The 19,821-nt window shown below is 40.6% G+C and overlaps 2 protein-coding genes across 2 annotated transcripts; both read left to right on the top strand.

Moving 5' to 3' along the window:
- The first annotated feature begins 545 nt into the window (after positions 1 to 545).
- LOC139383959 (E3 ubiquitin-protein ligase RNF4-like) lies at positions 546 to 10,478 on the top strand. Its single transcript, XM_071128583.1, has 7 exons — positions 546 to 557; positions 675 to 789; positions 9,200 to 9,297; positions 9,425 to 9,437; positions 9,533 to 9,662; positions 9,770 to 9,821; positions 9,929 to 10,478. The coding sequence occupies exons 1-7, from the start codon at positions 549 to 551 to the stop codon at positions 10,076 to 10,078; spliced, it is 567 nt and encodes a 188-aa protein (XP_070984684.1). The 5' UTR covers positions 546 to 548; the 3' UTR covers positions 10,079 to 10,478.
- Positions 10,479 to 10,936: 458 nt separating this feature from the next.
- On the top strand, positions 10,937 to 19,615 carry LOC139384173 (multiple epidermal growth factor-like domains protein 9). Its single transcript, XM_071128879.1, has 9 exons — positions 10,937 to 11,113; positions 13,642 to 13,866; positions 14,280 to 14,418; positions 14,515 to 14,603; positions 14,881 to 14,944; positions 15,323 to 15,411; positions 17,420 to 17,532; positions 17,642 to 17,798; positions 18,211 to 19,615. The coding sequence occupies exons 1-9, from the start codon at positions 11,056 to 11,058 to the stop codon at positions 18,366 to 18,368; spliced, it is 1,092 nt and encodes a 363-aa protein (XP_070984980.1). The 5' UTR covers positions 10,937 to 11,055; the 3' UTR covers positions 18,369 to 19,615.
- Positions 19,616 to 19,821: the final 206 nt, after the last annotated feature.

Raw genomic sequence — 19,821 nt, 5'->3', positions numbered from 1 at the left:
TGCGGAGTATAAATATGTATGTGGTTGTGTGTGAGTATGTGTGATGGGATGTTAAATTGCTGGGCAAGCCATTATTTTCGCAATCTTTGGCTACCATGCATGACAATGCCCCCATCACTGAATGATTTGATGAGCATGAAAACGATGTAAACCGTATGCCATGGCCATTTCAGTCACCAGATCTCAACCAATTTGAACACCTATGGGAGATTCTGGAGCGGCACCTGAGACAGTTTTTTACACCACCATCAACAACACGCCAAATGATGGAATTTCTCATAGAAGAATAGTGTCGCATCCCTCCAATAGAGTTCCAGACACTTGTAGATATGCCAAGGTGCATTGAAGCTGTTCTGGCTTGTGGTGGCCCAACGCATGTTATGTTTGTGTTTGTTTTATTTTGGCAGTTACCTGTGGTTTTAGCTACTTTAGTTATGTAGCTTGTAAGTTCAAGTTCCATTATCTGCTATTATTGTTGCAGGAAGTATAGGCTGTCTATAATGTTGTTACATCCTCAGTGTGCCATTTATTTATTTTGCAGTGACAACATGAGTGAGGTAAGTCTGTACTCGTTCCCTATTAATCAGACAAACACCTCTTTCCTCTCCCTTTATCTACTGATGTGTGTTTACACTCTTCTGTTGCTTGACTGTACCCTACCCATATGCGTCCAGGCTGAGCAAGATAGAATAGAGATCCCTGATACCAGATGCTCCAACAATACAAATGAAGGCACAGCAGACAGCAGCAACACGTCACACCTTGAGACCATAGAGGTGCAGGAGAGCAGTGAGTAAAGGCCCATGTATACTCCTCTCCATAAGTATTTGGACAGTGAATCTATTATTTTTTTTATTTTAAATACAGTACCAGTTAAAAGTTTGGACACAACTACTCATTCCAGGGTTTTTCTTTATTTTTACTATTTTCTACATTGTAGAATAATAGTGAAGACATGTAAACTATGAAATAACATGGAATCATGTAGTAAGCAAAAATATTTTATATTTTTCAAAGTAGCCACCCTTTGCCTTGATGGCAGCGTTGCACACTCTTGGCATTCTCTCAACCAGCTTCATGGGGAATGCTTTTGCAACCGCCTTGAAGTAGTTCCCACATATGCTGAGCACTTGTTGGCTGCTTTTCCTTCACTCTGCGGTCCAACTCATCCCAGACCATCTCAATTGGGTTGAGGTCAGGTGGTTGTGGAGGCCAGATCATCTGATGCAACACCATCGCTCTTTTTATTGGTCAAATAGCCCTTAGAGCCCGGAGGTGTGTTTTGGGTCATTGTTCTGTTGAAAAACAAATGATAGTCCCACTAAACGCAAACCAGATGGGATGGTGTATCGTTGCAGAATGCTGTGGTAGCCATGTGTGTTAAGTGTGCCTTGAATTCTAAGTAAATCACTGATGGTGTCACCAGCAAAGCACCCCCACACCACCACCTCCATGCTTCCTGGTGGGAACTGCACATGCAGAGATAATCCGTTCACCTACACCTACTCGGCGGTTGGAACAAAAAATCTGAAGTGTTCCACTGGTCTAATGTCCATTGCTCATGTTTCTTGGCCCAAGCATGTATCTCTTATTATTGGTGTCCTTTTTAGTAGTGGTTTCTTTTCAGCAATTCGACCATGAAGGCCTGATTTCACACATTCTCCTCTGAACAGTTAATGTTGAGATGTCTGTTACTTGAACTCTGAAGCATTTATTTGGGCTCCAATTTCTGAGGCTGGTAACTCTAATGAATGTATCCTCTGCAGCAGAGGTAACTCAGGGTCTTCCTTTCCTGTGGTGGTCCTCATGAGAGCCAGTTTCATCATAGCGCTTGATGGTTTTTGCGACTGCATTTTGAAGAAACTTTCAAAGTTTTGACATTTTCTGCATTTACTGACATTCATGTCTTAAAGTAATGATGGACTGTCGTTTCTCTATTTGAGCTGCTTTTGCCATAATATGGACTTGGTCTTTTACCAAATAGGGCTATCTTCTGTATACCACCCCTACCTTGTCACAACACAAGTGATTGGCTCAAACGCATTAAGATAATTTGTGGAATTTCTCTCTAACTTAACAAGCCACACCTGTTAATTGAAATGCATTCCAGGTGACTACCTCATGAAGCTGATTGAGAGAATGCCAAGAGTGTGCAAAGGGTGGCTACTTTGAAGAATCTGCTACATTATTCTATTCCATGTGTTATTTCATAGTTTTGATGTCTTCACTATTATTCTACAATGTAGAAAATAGTAAAAAACAAAGAAGCCTTGAATGAGTAGGTGTGTCCAGACTTGACTGGTACTGTATATATTCAAGCATTTTGGATTTTGAGATCAAATGTTTCATATGTGACAGTACATTGTCACCTTTTTATATTTGAGGGTATTTTCTATGGGGTGAATTTAGTGCCAACAGAGATTTTTATTTGAATTCCATAATTTTGAGTTTGTGTTAAGATATTGAATTTTGAATTCTATAATTTTGAATTTATGCTCAAATTGAATAATTTAATAAATAAAACTTCTATTTCATTATTTGAAATTGAATGAATATTGAATTCTGTTTTCAAATTCAATATTTATATATTCAGTTTCAATATGATAGATATTGCATTCATTGTATGTATCACGTTTACAAATTGTCATTTAAGTTACTCAAAGTTTCATGTATTCATCTTCTCAGATGCATTCAAAAGTATTTAGACCTTGACTTTTTTCCACATTTTCTTACATTACAGCCTTATTCTAAAATTGATTAAATAAAACAATTTTCTCATCAATCTACACACAATACCCCATAATGACAAAGTGAAAACAGGTTTTTAGAAAATGTAGCACATTTATTAAAATGTAAAAACAAATTCCTTTATTTACATACGTTTTCAGACCCTTTGCTGGGAGACTCGAAATTGAGCTCAGGTGCATCTTGTTTCAATTGATCATCCTTGAGATTTCTACAACTTGATTGGAGTCCACCTGGAAAGGCAAACACCTGTCTATATAAAGGTCCCACAGTTGACGGTGCATGTCAGAGCAAAAACCAAGCCATGAAGTCGAAGGAATTGTCCGTAGAGCGCTGAGACAGGATTGTGTTGAGGCACAGATCTGGGGAAGGGTACCAAAAAAATGTCTGCACCATTGAAGGTCCCCAAGAAACCAGTGGCTTCCATCATTCTGAAATGGAAGATGTTTGGAACCACCAATACTCTTCCTAGAGCTGGCCGCCTGGCCAAACTGAGCAATCTGGGAGAAGGGTCTTGGTCAGGCAGGTTACCAAGAACCCAGGATCACTCTGACAGTGCTCCGGAGTTCCTCTGTAGACATAAAGAACCTTCCAGAAGGACAACCATCTCTGCAGCACTCCACTAATCAGGCCTTTATGGTAGAGTGGCCAGACGGAAGCCACTCCTCAGTAAAAGGCACATGACAGCCCGCTTGGAGTTTGTCTAAAGGCACCTGAAGGACTCTGACCATGAGAAACAAGATTCTCTGGTCTGATGAAACCAAGATTGAACTCTTTGGCCTGAATGCCAAGTGTCACGTCTGGAGGAAACCTGGCACCATTCCTACAGTGAAGCATGGTGGTGGCAGCGACATACTGAGGATGTTTTTCAGCGCCAGGGACTGGGAGACTAGTTAGGATCGAGGGTTTGAGCCAGGTCTCCTGCATGTCATGACTGCTAGCCCACCTAGCTAAAATCCATCGAGAGGAGCTCAGGAAGCTAACAAGTCTTCATGTCTCCAGCAAGGCTACTCATTAAAAGAGCCACGCCGGTCACATTTCCCCCACCCTTTGACCTTCTCATTGAAGAGACCCATCCAAGTCACAGGACCCATGCCTAGGCTTTAGCTTGGCAGGCTAACAGTCTTAACCTATGTAACGCCGTTTGGGTCTTTGCGTGTCAAAAAAGATACGTCAAATAACACTGCCGCTTTTAATATCACACATCAAATAACACTTATATTATATAATGTTGTGTGTGCTGAATTTGCACATGAAAGCCAAGCGCCACAACTACGATCAATACCACTGTCAAAGCTGTACAAAAAAAAGTCTGCAAACGAGAATACACCGGCCACGAACGATATGTTTACGATACCGCGTTGGCAATAAGGCATTTTGTTCGACCGAATGGGAAAATGTCTGTGTGAGCATTTGAAATAAGATCAGGATAATAAAAAAATGCAAATCTCTTTTGATACAGATGTTTACTAGAAACTTCTGTGTAGCTAGCTAACTTTGGCTTAGTAGCTTGCTAGCACCAATGCAACCAGCCTGAAAACAATGACCAGTAGAAACTGCAGTCATTTTCACTATTCTTAGCAATGATTTCAAATCAAATTTTATTTCTCACATGCGCCGAATACAACTTGTTAGGAATCCTTGTAAGTATTAGCTAGGTAGCCACTTGTTCGCCTATTGAAATTGAACTTCAGTTCATGAAAATAACTAGCCAGCTACTTAACCCTGTTGCCCAAAGCTAACATTATAAGCAGCCAGCTAGCTAGCTTCGTCTGGAGACTTGACCGGACATGGTTATGTGTTGTGAAGCTAGCCACAATAGTTGAATTTGCGGTTCGCTTTCAAAATATAAGTACCTATTTTAAAGTGACGCAGAAGGTTACAATTGGTGGAATCATTAGACTTGATAATGTTTAGACTAGATAATGTTGGAATGTGGAGCAATGAAATGGGGTATCTGTTTGAATGTTAAATGACGAGACAGAGGCATTGATGCGAGTAACCAGTCTTGTTCAGTACATGACAACACCTCCGGGTATCTCAAGCACCCCGGTGAAACACAAGAGTTGCAGTAATGAACATTTACCAACAGATGGCATCACTGTGCCATCTTACACCCATAACAGTATCGGTCTACTCGTTGACACCCACAGAACACAACTGAAGAGTTTACGCAAATATTAGCATTGTAGCTGTTATCGTGGGATTGTGACTGTGATATCACCTCCCCAGTCTGCCTATTGTGCATATTGACATTCATTTTGCACTGTACAATTTAACCTAAGGATTGGGGATCAAAGAAATGGAGTATCAGTCTACTCAGTACCCAAGTGCTTTTTTCCCCAACGTCCTCCTCAGTTATCAGCAGTGGTGTAAAGTATTTAAGTAAAAATACTTTAAAGTACTACTTAAATAGTTTTTTGGGGAGTCTGTACTTTACTCTTTATATTTTTGACAACTTTTAATTCACTACATTCCTAAAGAAAATAATGTACTTTTTACTCCATACATTTTCCCTGACACCAAAAAGTAGGAAACTGGTCCAATTCACACACGAGAACATCCCTGGCCATCCCAGACTCACTAAACACAAGTGCTTTGTTTGTAAATTATGTTGGAGTGTGCCCCTGGCTACCCGTAAATCCCAAAAATAAATAAAATAAAATAGTGCCGTCTGGTTTGCTAAATATAATGAATGAAATAATTTTTACTTTAGTATATTTTTGCAATTACATTTACTTTTGATAGCTTCACACAGATGGGGCCGACCACCATTAATCAAATAACTTTCTTTATAAATTAGCTGTATTTTAGATGTTAGCTAGCTAACTATAGCTACTGAAACAGATTGTCGTTTTGCTATGTTTTTTGGGAAGAACATTGTTTGCATACATCAGCTAGCTAGCTTTTATATGACCAGCACTGTCCAGACAGAGCTTGGGGAAGGGCAGGTGCACGGGACAAAACTTCACCAGCATCATAGCATACTTATCGATGAATCGTTGTGACATGAAATACAAGTGATGGTGTTATCCATGTGTAATAATTACATACATTTTTTTATGAAGGTGTTAAATTAAATTGTGACATGCAGTCATATTTAAGTCATGATTGGTCAACAAGCTTATTTGACTCGTCAGTGTTATTTGACGAGACCCAAAGACCCAAACGGCATTCTATATTAACCCAGTCAGTGACATGTTACCCTTATAATGACTAACTTTACCAAAGACTTGAAACTATGCCTTCAGGTTGCTCATCACATAAGCATGGATCACCAAACCACGCTCTTTTGCTGAGTAACCTTGCTGGATCGTGAAGATTTGTATTAGTATAGCAGATAGGGATCTGTGACTCTTTTAGTAGTGCGACAGGCTGGAATGCTTCAGGAGGGCAGTCACGTGTATTTGAGGCATAAATCCTGAGTTTGAGTCTCCTTTACAGTGGTGCCACTGGACTCGGATCTACAGTTGCGCTCAGCTCAACCACTGGAGTTGTTGGGGGGTGAATGTCGCAGATGGGGATCTGTGAAACTCAACCATCAGCCTGAAGTGTCCTCCCTTGCACAATTGAATAAGGCCCTTTTCAATAGTGCGGTGGGTTAGAGTCCAGGGCATACAATACATTTTTGGTCCACCAGCCACTCCGATTTACCAGCCAAAATATTTCAAAATTACACAAACTCAAGTCTGAGCATTCTTTGTAATGTTTCTAAAACAGTAAATGTATTCCTATGGTATATTGAATAATTAATTTTTTTTGTGACCTGAGTCTTAACTAAAATATCACAGATGAGACAAATGTTCATCTGCTGCTTGTAAGGGCAGGAGGTTACCGTTGTTGTGCGACTCAAGTCATGTTTGTGCCTGTGAGATTGTCTGACTTGTAGAAGCGTTATCTTCTCTTCCCTAGCAGTTTGCGTAGGTCTTTGACTTTGCAATTCAATTACCAGCTATGAAACACAACGGCTATAAATGTGATCATACTTTTTTATTGAGAAATGCCCTGGTTGGAAATCTTTAGGAGGGCGGTCACGTGGTTCCAAGGCAGAGATCCTGAATTCAATTCTCGATATCAGCTGAATGAGGGGGAAGCGGTACTCTATAAGCAAACAGCTTGTCGTCCTTTACATAAACTTCCTGAACTTATCCCTATAGGCTTTAGCTAAGTGGGCTAACAGTCTTGTGACATGCAAGAGACCTGGTTCGAACCCAGTCAGCCACAATATTTAAATAGGGAGTGTAAAGGTTATCCTAAGAAGGGCTGTGACAGGGCTTTTCAACTATACTGAACAAAAATATAAACGCAGCATGTTAAGTGTTGGTCCCATGTTTCATGAGCTGAAATAAAAGATCCCAGAAATGTTCCATACGCACAAAGGTTCGCTCAAATTTTGTGAACAAATTTGTTTAAGTCCCTGTTAGTGAGCATTGATCCTTTGCCAAGATAATCCATCCACCTGAAATGTGTGGCAAATCAAAAAGGTGATTAAACAGCATGATCATTACACAGGTACACCTTGTGCTGAGGACAATAAAGGGCCACTCTTAAATGCGCAGTTGTCACAACACAATGCCACAGATCTCTTATTTTGAGGGTACACACAATTGGCATGCTGACTGCAGGAATGTCCACCAGAGCTGTCGCCAGAGAATTTAATGTTAATTTCTCTACCGTAAGCCTTCGTTTTAGAGAATTTGGCAGTATGTCCAACCGCAGACCACGTGTAACCACGCCAGTCTAGGACCTCCACACCCAGGCTTCTTCACCTGCAGGATCATCTGAGACGGGCCACCCGGACAGCTGATAAAACCAAGGAGTATTTATGTCTGTAATAAAGCCCTTTTTTGGGGGGAAAAACTCATTCTGATTGGCTGGGCTTGGCTCCCCAGTGGGTGGGCCTATGCCCTCCCAGGCCCACCCACGGCTGCGCCCCTGCCCAGTCATGTGAAATCGATTTAGATTTGGGCCTAATTCATTATTTTCAATTGACTGATTTCCTTAAATTAACTGTAACTCAGTAAAATCCTTAATTGTTGCATATTGCGTTTCTATTTTTGTTCAGTCTATATTCTTCGAGACCGAATAAAAAATGGTGATTCTCCCTTCTTACGTGTTCTGCACGGCCTGTGATAATCATAGAGGTGGAAACAGAAGGCATGTCCATGTTCCAGAGTCCTCACTTTGAGGAATGTGGTCATAATAGCTTATTGCCAAAACAGTAAAAACACTAGAGCCAAATTCATTGAAAGAAAATGAATGCAATATGCCACATTTGCTTCAGAAACCGCCAGAAGCTTCTGTTTACAACAGAGAGTTTGATCTGTTCTCCTCTACCTTTCCTGGCTGGCATAGTACCAGGATGTTGTCTCTGGTTTTGAATCTGAATTTATAGAACTGGATTTGAAAATCTGAATGCATATGAGAAGTTGAATGTATTAAACTTTGATTAACTGAAATGATAGTTTGTAAACTTGGTAGACAGTGAATGCAATATCTACCATATTGAAACTTTAATATATAAATATTGAATTTTAATATTAAATTCAATGCTAAATTTAATTCATTTCTGTTTCTAATCATGAAATACAAGTTCAATTTCTGAATTCAATTATTCAATTTGTGCACTACAAATTCAAACATAATAAATTAAATATCCTAATACAAATTCTAAACTATGGAATTCAAATACAATTTCTGTTGGCACAATTTTCATACATATGATTTACCGATTTTAGAAATGAAAGCACTATATATCTAGTCCCTCCATTTGAGGAAGTAATATGTATTTGGCCAAATTTGCTTATAGTGTATTGAAGTAGTCAATAGTTAAGATTTTGAACCCATATTCCTTGTACTCAATGACTGTCAAGCTTGTGACTACAATCTCTTTGGATGCATTTGCAGTTTGTCTTGGTTCTCTTCAGATTATGCTTTGCCCAATTGGAACTGAATGGGGAATAGTTTTGGAGTCACTTTAATTGTAAATAAGAATAGAAGATGTTTTTGAACACTCATACTTTAATGTAGATGCTACCGTGATTACTCATTATTCAGGACTATCCGTAATCATGGTAGCATCCACATTAATGTAGGAGTGTTCAGAAACGTATTGTTAATTACAATACAATTTACTCCAAAATGACATACATTCACCATTCAATTCCTATTGAGCACAACATAATCCGAAACACACCCAAAATAAACTGCAAATGCATCCAACAAAGTGCTTTCATTTCTAAACGGTAAACGGATATGTATGAAAATACCCTCAGTACGATGCCACCTTTTATTTATCGCCTCATATGAAACATTTTGATCTCAAATTCAGAATGCTGGCGTACAGAGCCAAATTAAGTTTAGGCGTCACTGTTCAGATAAATACAGTGGCGTATACCAGTAGGCTTTTTTGTCTGTGTATGCAGGTGTGATTGTTTCTCTGACCCTTTGACAGGTGATCCCTTGGTTGCGGAAGAGGAAATGGTTGATTTGACCCATCAGGTTTTTCCATCATCTTTTGTGGACCTCACCAACAACAATGACTCAATAGTGGTGAGTGCAAATCTGCAAGTAGCCAATCGCATTTAACTGTCACTTCACATGGTGTATGTGATTTTTAATATTCTCTTTTGCTGTTTCATATTGACTCAATTTCCCTGGCCTTTGTCGTCCATTGCAGGTTGTAGATGAAGGTGAGTTTTTAACTGAATATCATCATCATTTAGAAATGTGATTTATATGTTGAGTTGAGGCTAGTGTTGAATGCCTTTTGTGGGTCCAAAACAAGGTCCAAAGCGAAGACGTGACTGGGAAAGTTACGTGCTGAGCAGTGATGAAGAAGAGGCAGCTGTTATTGTTCCTGACAGTCCAGCGACAGCCCCCCTCTCCACTGCCCCTGAGCCCAGCAGCACAGCCAGGTGAGACCGATCAGACTACCCTGCTTACCTTACTATAACCTGGACAATTGTGACTGTAGCCCAACTCTAAAGGTGTTGTTAAAATGCATGGATTCTGTTGTTCACAGATCAACCCCAACAACAATCAGTTGTCCCATCTGTATGGACATGTTTGGAGAGGTAAGTCAGACTTTCACCTTGATGTTAAGCCTCTGGATACTGGCTGGCTGTTGTGTGAAGCATTAATTGTGTGCACCTTGTAAACAAGCTTCTGCTGCACCCCTCAGATAATTGATGGTGGAAGAACGCTTGTCTCCTCCCAGTGTGGTCACCTGTTCTGCAACACATGCATACGTGACTCACTTGCCAAATCACAGACGTGCCCAACCTGCAGGAAGAAACTGAATCATCAGCAGTATCATCAAATTTACATCTAATCTGTGTTCCTCTTAAACATATTCCGATTGTTGGGGCTTTTTGTACATTGCTTGATGGTTTGGTTCTATGTTCTTTGTTTATTTATGGTTTAATGGTCTTGTCATTTATATCTTAAATTTGCACAAATGGGATTTTTTTTTACTGGCCACATGTGGGTTTAACACATTTGAGGGAGGAGAATGTAACCAATCAATCATACACGCCGTTGTACGATTGCCTCACTGTACACTATGAAAGTGTATTGTGTACAACATTTTCATCTAATAGTTGTGTTGTAAATGTGTTATGCCTGTGTTTAGACCATCTAGATTACATTTCACTGTTGTGACCCAAAGCGTTCTTGAGAGCTCAAAGAAACGCAACTATTTCGTTTGTCCATATGTATTGTTTATAAATAAATAAAGTATTTGTTTTTAGCCTTTTCTGTGTGTTTTTTTTTTTTTTAAACTTTTTTTATAAATATTTTAGTTCAGATATTGGGTTGGCAGGTCTAGTGGTTAGCGCGTTGAGCCTGTTCCCGGGGAGGCGTCATTGCAAATATACATTTGTTCTTTAACTGACTTTGCCTAGTTAAATAAAATAAATTGGGCCCCTGTATAGTATGAGATTTGCAACACACATTGAAGAGAATGGGGTGGGGAAAAGTCGAATTCAGGAAGTACAGTTTCACTAATGTTTGCACCTAGGAAAAAAATAATTTAATTAAAGCAGTGTGTGTGTGTGTGTGTGTGTGTGTGTTCATTGATTTAATTCAGTTTGCCTGGAGACATCAAGGCCAGCTTGATTTTCTGGTTAGTGTTCTGCGGTTGCGCATTCAGTTGTTACCGAAAACTCGTAAGTAAAATCACATGATTTGTGTCTTGTCATATGACATTGATGAGGGCGACAAGCAACCAGCGACTCACTGTGGACTTCACTAAAAGAAAGAACCCTAAACTGTCAGGGATGAAATTCTTAACTTTTTTGTGCCGATAATATGTGGAGTATGGAATGTTGGGGAGTTTTGTCTACGATTGCTGCCGCCTGTCTGTTAGGTAAGGTTTGTTGTCTTAGCTAATTAACGTTAGCTTTAGCAGGCAGCACTCTGTTTTTAGATATCTAGATATGACTGAAGGCAATTTTTCTACATGGGATTATGAGGTACCCACTTGTGCCAATGGCACTGTAGATACCTTTTTGTTTGTAAACTTTGTCAAGACAGCCACACCAGATATCACAATCCTGATTTGACATATTTTACAAAACGTGATAACTAATTGAATATGATTCAAAACGTTCATAAATGACAATGCAAAACTACACACTGCTTTGCAACATTGTTGTATAAATGCAGCTATAAAAGTTTAACATTCCACTTGTCATGTGAAGACATTTTTATATTTTATTCATCAAGCCCTGTACATTCAGGTGCACTGTTAACACATTTACCAAAACTGTAAATTACCCAAGCAGTTCCCAATGCTCTGGCAATCTAAACTCAATAGAATATAATGTACAGTACACACAGAAGGCCCTGGCCAACTCGGAGCATTTTGGAGTTTAAACCAGGGGAAATCATATGACCTGGTTTTGAATAATTGTAATTCTTGATGGTGTCTTTCTCTTAGCAAAGCAGCTCAGCTCATGGCTAATGTGATTACTGCGACAATAAGGTCTCTGTTTGCTGCTGCTCTCGCTTCTGTTTCCCCAACTCACTGACAGGTCAGACACCATGATATCTTGTGTTAACTGCATGTGATAATGAGACAAGATATCATGGTGTCTGACCTGTCCACAAATAGCTACATATCCTAAAGAAGACTTACTTTGAAATACTTATTGTGAAACATTGGCTACCACATTGTGAAATAAATCAGTTGGGTGTGATTCAGAATGGCAGCATCATTGTAAGGTATCAAAGGAATGAGGAAGTAGATGTGTAAAATCTTTCATGTTGGAACTTTGTGCCATTCTTTGACTAGAAACAAGGCTTAAAGAACGTGCTTTACAATTTATAAGACCACAAAAACAACAAAAGGGATTTGGAGAATATGCCAAAAAGGCCTATTACTGATGGATTTTCCTCAAACAGTAAGGGTGGAAATCTGTGGATGCCTAATGAAAGATAACATTTTTGCTCCCTTTCTAATTTTCTCTACTTTTGCATATTTTTTTTGATACTGAATGTTTTTGGATATTCAACCAAAACCTAATAAAAGATAAAGGGAACCTGAGTGGACAAATAACAACAATGACATACTTATTTCATAAACAAAGTTATGCAAAACCCAATGCTCATTTGTGAAAAAGTAATTGCCCCTTTACACGCAATAACTGGTTGTGCCACCTTTAGCTGTAATGACTCCAACCAAACACTTCCTGTAATTATTGATCAGTCTCTCACGTCGCTATGGAGGAATTTTGGCCCGCTCTTCCATGCAGAACTGCTGTAACTCAGCAACATTTGTGTGTTTTCAAGCATGAATTGCTTGTTTCAAGCCCTGGCACAAGATCTCAATTGGGAATAGGTCTGGATTTTGACTAAGCCATTCCAAAACTTCAAATGTGTTGCTTTTTAGCCATTTTCATGTAGTCTTGATTGTGTGTTTTGGGTCATTGTCTTGCTGCATTACCCAACTGCGCTTTAGCTTCAGCTCACAGCCTGACATTCTCCTGTAGAATTCTCTGATACAGAGCAGAATTTATGGTTCCTTCTATTAAGGCAAGTCATCCAGGTCCTGAGGCAGCAAAGCATCCCCAAACCATCAGGCTACCACCACCATGCTTAACTATTGGTATGATGTTCTTAATGTGGAAAGCAGTGTTTGGTTTTTGCCAGGCATAATGGGACCCATGTCACCCAAAAAGTTATACTTTTGATATCTCTGTCCATAAAACATTCTTCCAAGAGTCTTGATGATATTCCAGGTGCTTTTTGGTGAACTTGATTCAACTTTTGGACGACATGGGTCCCATTATGCCATAGAGGAAACCAGAAAGCGGACAAATACTTTTTCACGGCACTGTAGGTGTCACACGACCTCCTGAAATGTGTTAAGCCTGTCACGTCTGCTCCCGCTCCCCCTCCCTGGCGCTCAAAGGCGCCATGCTCCCCAGCATTACTCACTCCTGCCTTTCCCCCGTCACGTGCATCAGCGATTATTGGACTCACCTGGACTCAATCACCTGTTTATTACCTCCCCTATAATTGTCAGTTCCCCAGCTCCTTTCCCAACTGCTGCATTCATGTTTGTATGTTGTTGTTACCCGTGTGCTGATGCTGTTCCTGTCTTGGTACCTGTCTGTTCTGCATTAAATGTTCAACACCCCGTACCTTCTTCTCATCTCTGGTCCTTTCAAAGTCATCAAATACCAATCTCCAATGACCATTTTTCTTCTGAACCGTACTAATTAGTCATTGACCCATTATGTTTCCAGAAAATCCAGCTTCCCATGTCATGATCTGCTCTATTTCCAGGGTATGCCTTTGTCTATCTACCACATTGCTACTTAGAGAGAGGCTGGGAATATAAATGTTTTTCCGTTTCTAGAACTATTTGCTCTAAAAGTCTGGTTATAACAGGTGTGGTGGTGAGCCAGACGACGGCTCCCACGATGGCTCCTGCTGTGATGAACACCACATTCATTGAGAATGTGACGGCGACCACCAGAGTCAGTGAGACCACCACAGTCAGTGAGAATGTGACCTTGACCACACCCATGATCCTCAGCACCACATCTCCAGGCTGCTCTGCCCTCAACACCTCCACCTGTGAGACCTGTGTCCCAGGGTCCTACTCTGACAATGGTGAGTCTAGATGTCCTGCTAGCCTTACTTACCCTGGCCTGGCAGAAAGATGCTTAGTTTCAGTGAAGGGGCAGCAGGTAGCCTAGCAGTTAAGAGCATTGTCAGTAACCCAAATAATTACTCAGTTTTGTTTCTCACCACAACCTATAAATTAGGTAGAAACACAGCGCAGCCAATTGATGCAGCACTGTAATGTCGTTTTTACCCATGTTACACCTATTTTTTGTGGATGTGGACAGTGGACACAGGAGTTGTGTTGTTGGTATGTAGCTTTGCTGTATTATTTGACCCCTGAAATTTGTCTGACCTCCGCAGACTAAGTGAAAGCTTCTTTGGCTCAAATGTAAAATGAAGGTGGTAAGTGTTGTAAACAGCAGCACCTGTTCAATAACAGCCTTCTGATGTCTCCCCAGACACCCTGCTGTGTTCTTGTTGCCATGAGCCAGGGCTGTGTCTGTTCGCTGGGGCTTGCCTCCCATGTTCCAGAGGGTTCTTTCAGCCTCTGGCTGGACAACAGCGATGTCAGCCCTGCAGCCAGGGTTTTTACACCAAGTACGTCTCTGTCAACTGAGGGCATAGTTGATTCACAAACATTCTGTATACCACTGTTGCATTGACCCTCTTCCTGTTCTCCATCTCACCTTGCAGTTTTACCGGCAGCCTTATGTGTCAGTCCTGCTCCCCAGGCTCCTACAGCAACAACACAGGCTCCGACTCCTGCCGAAGCTGTTCTCCAGGTATTTATATCAATATTTTTCTGTTCTTGTTGTATAATCATCGCAATAATGACTTACTTGTTACTATTACTGTTATTATATTATAGTGTGTTTGTTTGTTCATCCATGCCTATACGCAGAGAAAAAAGAGTGAATAAACATTTTGTAACAACTGACGAAAACAATCAGCTCTACTGTATAAAAGCTGGGCTTCAGTCATGCACATTCAAGTAATCTAACTCTTTAGAAATATTAAATTGGATGTATCTGTTTTTTAAATGGAATGTGTTATTTTCAGGTTTCTATACATCACAACAAAATGCCACATCGTGCAGTCCATGTCAACAGGGAACGTTCTGCAAGTTAGTGGCCCTTTTGTCACCTTAGATTTGTGTTTTCTTAACTAGTGTGGTTTGCACTGCAGCGGGACTGGCCCTGTTGCTTGTCTGCAGATCTAACATCACATGCTCTCATCTCATGCAACTGATATTACTTCCCAAAACCGGACACACACACACACACACACACACACACACACACACACACACACACACACACACACACACACACACACACACACACACACACACACACACAATTGGGTTAGTAGTAGGTATTGAATAAATTATTTCATAGTTCAGTCATCAGACATGGGGTGGTGATAGCCAGCTGTATTAAACAGTATTTTGTAAATAAGTTCTTCCCCATTCATTGCACCCTTGTGGCCATCCCTCCCACAGCTCCTCCAGTTGTGCTCTGTGTCAGATCTGTCCTGCTGGTACAGAGTCTCTGCAGCCAGCTGCCAAGGAGTGCACACCTTGTCGTCCAGGTAACTGCCAGTGCCAGCCAACAATATCAATTGTGTTATTTATAATGCATGCAGTGTTAAAATATTAAAGAGAATGTTTCAAATGTTTTTTGTGAGAATGTTCCATTCAATGTAGCCTAACCCATTCACATATGGGTTATCTGGCACTGCATTGATTACATCTATAAAAACACTAAATGAAGGCATGATCTACACTGAACAAAACATATAAATGCAACATGCAACAAGATACATTAAAAAGTAGAGGCCTGGACCAGAAAACCAGTCAGTATCTGGTGTGACCACCATTTGCCTCCTGCAGCGCAACACATCTCCTTCGCATAGAGTTGATCAGGCTGTTGATTGTGGCCTGTGGAATGTTGTCCCACTCCTCTTCAATGGCTGTGCGAAGTTGCTGGATATTGGCAGGAACTGGAACACTCTGTCGTACACATCGGTCCAGAGCATCCCAAACATGCTTAATGGGTGACCTGTCTGGTGAGTATGCAGGCCATTGAAGAACTGGGACATTTTCAGCTTCCAGGAATTGTGTACAGATCCTTCCGACATGGGGCTGTGCATTATCATGCTGAAACACGAGGTGACTGTGGCAGATTAATGGCACGACAATGGGCCTCAGGATCTCGTCATTCAAATTGCCATCGATAAAATGCAATTGTGTTCGTTGTCCGTAGCTTATGCCTGCCCATACCATAACCCCACCGCCACCATGGAGCACACAACATTGACATCAGCAAACTGTCGCCCACATGACGCCATACACACTGTCTGCCATCTGCCCTGTACAGTTGAAACCAGGATTCATCCATGAGGAGCACACTTCTCCAGCACGCCAGTTCCCATCGAATGTTAGCATTTTCCCACTGAAGTTGGTTACGAGGCCAAACTGCAGTCAGTTCAAGACCCTGGTGAAGACGACGAGCATGTAAATGAGCTTCCCTGAGACAATTTCTGACAGTTTGTGCAGAAATTCTTCGGTTGTGCAAACCCACAGTTTCATCAGCTGTCCGGGTGGCTGGTCTCAGACGATCCCACAGGCGAATAAGCATGATGTGGAGGTCCTGGGCTGGCGTGGTTACACGTGGTCTATGGTTGTGAAGCCGCTTTGATGTACTGCCAATTCTCTAAAACAATGTTGTATGGGGCTTATGGTAGAGAAATTAACATTCAATTCTCTGGCAACAGCTCTGGTGGACATTCCTGCAGTCAGCATGTCAATTGCACACTCCCTCAACTTGAGACATCTGTGGCACTTTTTTAGTGGCCTTTTATTGTCCCCAGCACAAGGTGCACCTACACTACCGTTAGTTGATGGTCACTTAGAAATTTCCTTGTTTTTGAAAGAAAAACACTTTTTTGTCCATTAAAATAACATCAAATTGATCAGAAATACAGTGTAGACATGGTTAATGTTGTAAATGACTATTGTAGCTGAAAACGGCTGATTTTTGATAAAACATTTTAAAAAATAGAAAAGGAATATCTACATAGGCGTACAGAGGCTTATTATCAGCAACCATCACTCATGTGTTCCAATGGCACGTTGTGTTAGCTAATCCAAGTTGATCATTTTAAAAGGCTAATTGATCATTAGAAAACTATTTTGCAATTATGTTAGCACAGCTAAAAACTGGTGTTCTGATTAAAGAAGCAATAAAACTGGCCTTTAGACTAGTTGAGTATCTGGAGCATCAGCATTTTGTGGGTTGCTGTTTAATCAGCTTCTTGATATGCCACACCTGTCCGGTGGATGGATTTATCTTGGCAAAGGATACATTTGTGCATAAAATTTGAGAGAAGCTTCTTGTGCGTATGGAACATTTCTGGGATCTTTTATTTCAGCTCATGAAACATGGGACCAACACTTTACATGTTATATTTTTGTTCAGTATAATTTATGGTTAATAGTAATACTGTAATAGCAGAGATTCAGTCAGTTTTAAATGGATGACATTTTAGTGGAGTAATCTGATTAGGATGTATTGATGAGATGTTTGATTTTGGACAGGTATGCATAAGGCTCCCCGTCAGAGTATGTGTCAAATCTGCAGCAGCGGCTTCTTCCAGATCCGCTGGGGCCAGGAGACCTGTAACCTCTGCCCTGAAAACCACTACTGCCCAGTCAGTACCACATCCCTTACTCCCAGTAAACACCTCCAATACTGAAAGTATCATTAAGGGATTTCCTGACCAACTTGAATGACCAAGGCTCACTTCATCTGTTCCACAGAGTCCAGATGTGAACCCCATCCTGTGCCCCGGTGATGCCTTCTGTCCTGAAGGCAGCACTGCTCCAGGTTACTGCATGGAGACCTTCTTTCGCAAGGCAGGGGAGGAGTGTGAGCTGGCCCCCGTCACCATTGCTCTACTTGTCATAGGAGGAGGAGGTATGTCTGAAGAAACATGCCTAAAATATTGGTGTAGTGGAAGGAAAGTGGTTTGAACTTTAGGCTACCACTTAGATGTTGAAAACCCTTGTCAAGTGAGCAAAATAATTGGCTTCCCATATTAACTTTTTTTTTTGTGACCCTTTGAGAAAAGTTGTTCACTGACATGAACCTTGTTTATTTCTTCTAATTGCACAAATTGTATGCATTTTCTGGGCACTACTAAGTACAAATATCCAAATATATGATTGAATTATCTTGTTTAGAGGTCATTTGATCAGGAAGAAACATCTTGTAGCAAAAACAAAGTGAAATAGAAATCATGCTGAAGTAATAGAGTAGTAGTAAGTGAACGTTGTAGTCTTGTTGCATACAGTCTTTTGATGTGTTTTCTTTATTTTCTCTGGTCCAGTGGCCCTACTCTTCGTCATCCTGCTGGTGTTGCGTCGAAGGCGAGACACAGACGGAGAGCTTTCCCTCGTACGACAACCTCTGTTACGCAAAGAGCGGCCGCAAGGTCGATACTACGGGATCCCATGTGATGCCGAGCCAGTATACGCTGGTTGGTGAGCATGTCCCCAGCCCCATCTGATGCCTCCAATTATTGGGGTCAAATGTCTGGCTTTCAGAGCAGAATCAGCTGAATTCTATGTGCCTCAGCTTTGGACTAATGGACCATAAGAGAAAGCAAACTCACACCAAATCCTAGCCATGGTTTACTATGTCCATTTGAGTACTTTTGATAACTCACCAGCTCTTTCATGCGGTACGGTACGTCTTTTAGATGTATTATTTTATTTATTTAACTAGGCAAGTCAGTTAAGAACAAATTATTATTTTCAATGACGGCCTAGGAACAGTAGGTTAACTGCCTTGTTCAGGGGCAGAACGACAGATTTTTACCTTGTCAGCTCGGGGATTCGATCTTACTAGTCCAACGCTCTAACCACTAGGCTACCTGCTGCCGTCATTCTTGACAAGCAGAAGTGTTTTTCTTCTGTATTTTGTGCTTTAGTGAAGGCTGACCCTATTACATTTGTTAAAAAGAAAAACACTGTTCTTTAAAAGAAAAGTATATTTGTATGTTTTAAAGAAAAACACTGACTCCAGTCCAGGGTATATACTGGAATAAAGCACAACTTTGCACTACTTAAGTGAAATTCTGTTGTATAATTACTAGCCTATAAAATAAGATGCAGGCTGAAGTTATTTCCATGATGCACGTTTATTAACAAAATGTCTGTAAAACACCAAAAGGATGTTTCTTGAGGTGTGCGAGCAAGAAAACTAACTTTTTACAGGATCGCGTACTGATTGTCCTAATGTGGTACACCGTAGTAGTTCATTGCGTAACAAAAAAAGATGGGGGGCCACCATGGCAAGGAACGTCTCTGGTATGTAATGCTTTGCCACATTATTCAGATAATAGCTACCTGTGATCAATTCAATGTTTTCTGTAAACCCTATTGCTCTGTTTTACAATCATAATAGCTAATCTCTTGCCTAACAAGGCAACTTTCGTGGCTATGATTACCACATTCTAAGGTTATCAAATGCCAGCTCATACATACTCTAGTCAGATTAATCGGTAGTTATACACTGAGTATACAATACAGAATGTTGAGTAAAATTAATTTAAACGTACTCTACTGGTTGTCTGTGGTTTGTCCGGCTGCTTGAAATTTGAGACAAAATATTCTCAGATAAGTATTGTTTATCCGACTTAGAGAGCTGGTAGGTATGGTTCGGTTATCCACCAAGGTAAAAATTTGCTTTAAATTTGATATTCGGATTTTAACCCCCCCTCAAAAAAAAAAGCGTGGATTGTATCTCAGTTTTTACCCAACTCAGTATATGGCGGCAATACACCTTTTTGGATGTAGTCTGCCAATACAATCTTAAAAGGGTTTTTCTGCTTGTTTAAAGCTGTGTACAGTTCGTTAAGCGCCCGCTTGTATTTTAATTGTCCTGAGGTGGACTCCCTCGGGAAGTAGAAGGGTCATCATTTGACCATCAGGTATTC

The sequence above is a fragment of the Oncorhynchus clarkii genome, chromosome 25 (genome assembly GCF_045791955.1).
Source record: "Oncorhynchus clarkii lewisi isolate Uvic-CL-2024 chromosome 25, UVic_Ocla_1.0, whole genome shotgun sequence".
Taxonomy (NCBI): domain Eukaryota; kingdom Metazoa; phylum Chordata; class Actinopteri; order Salmoniformes; family Salmonidae; genus Oncorhynchus; species Oncorhynchus clarkii.
Note: the sequence above shows the minus strand (reverse complement) of the source record. Positions and strands in the feature narration are given on the sequence as shown.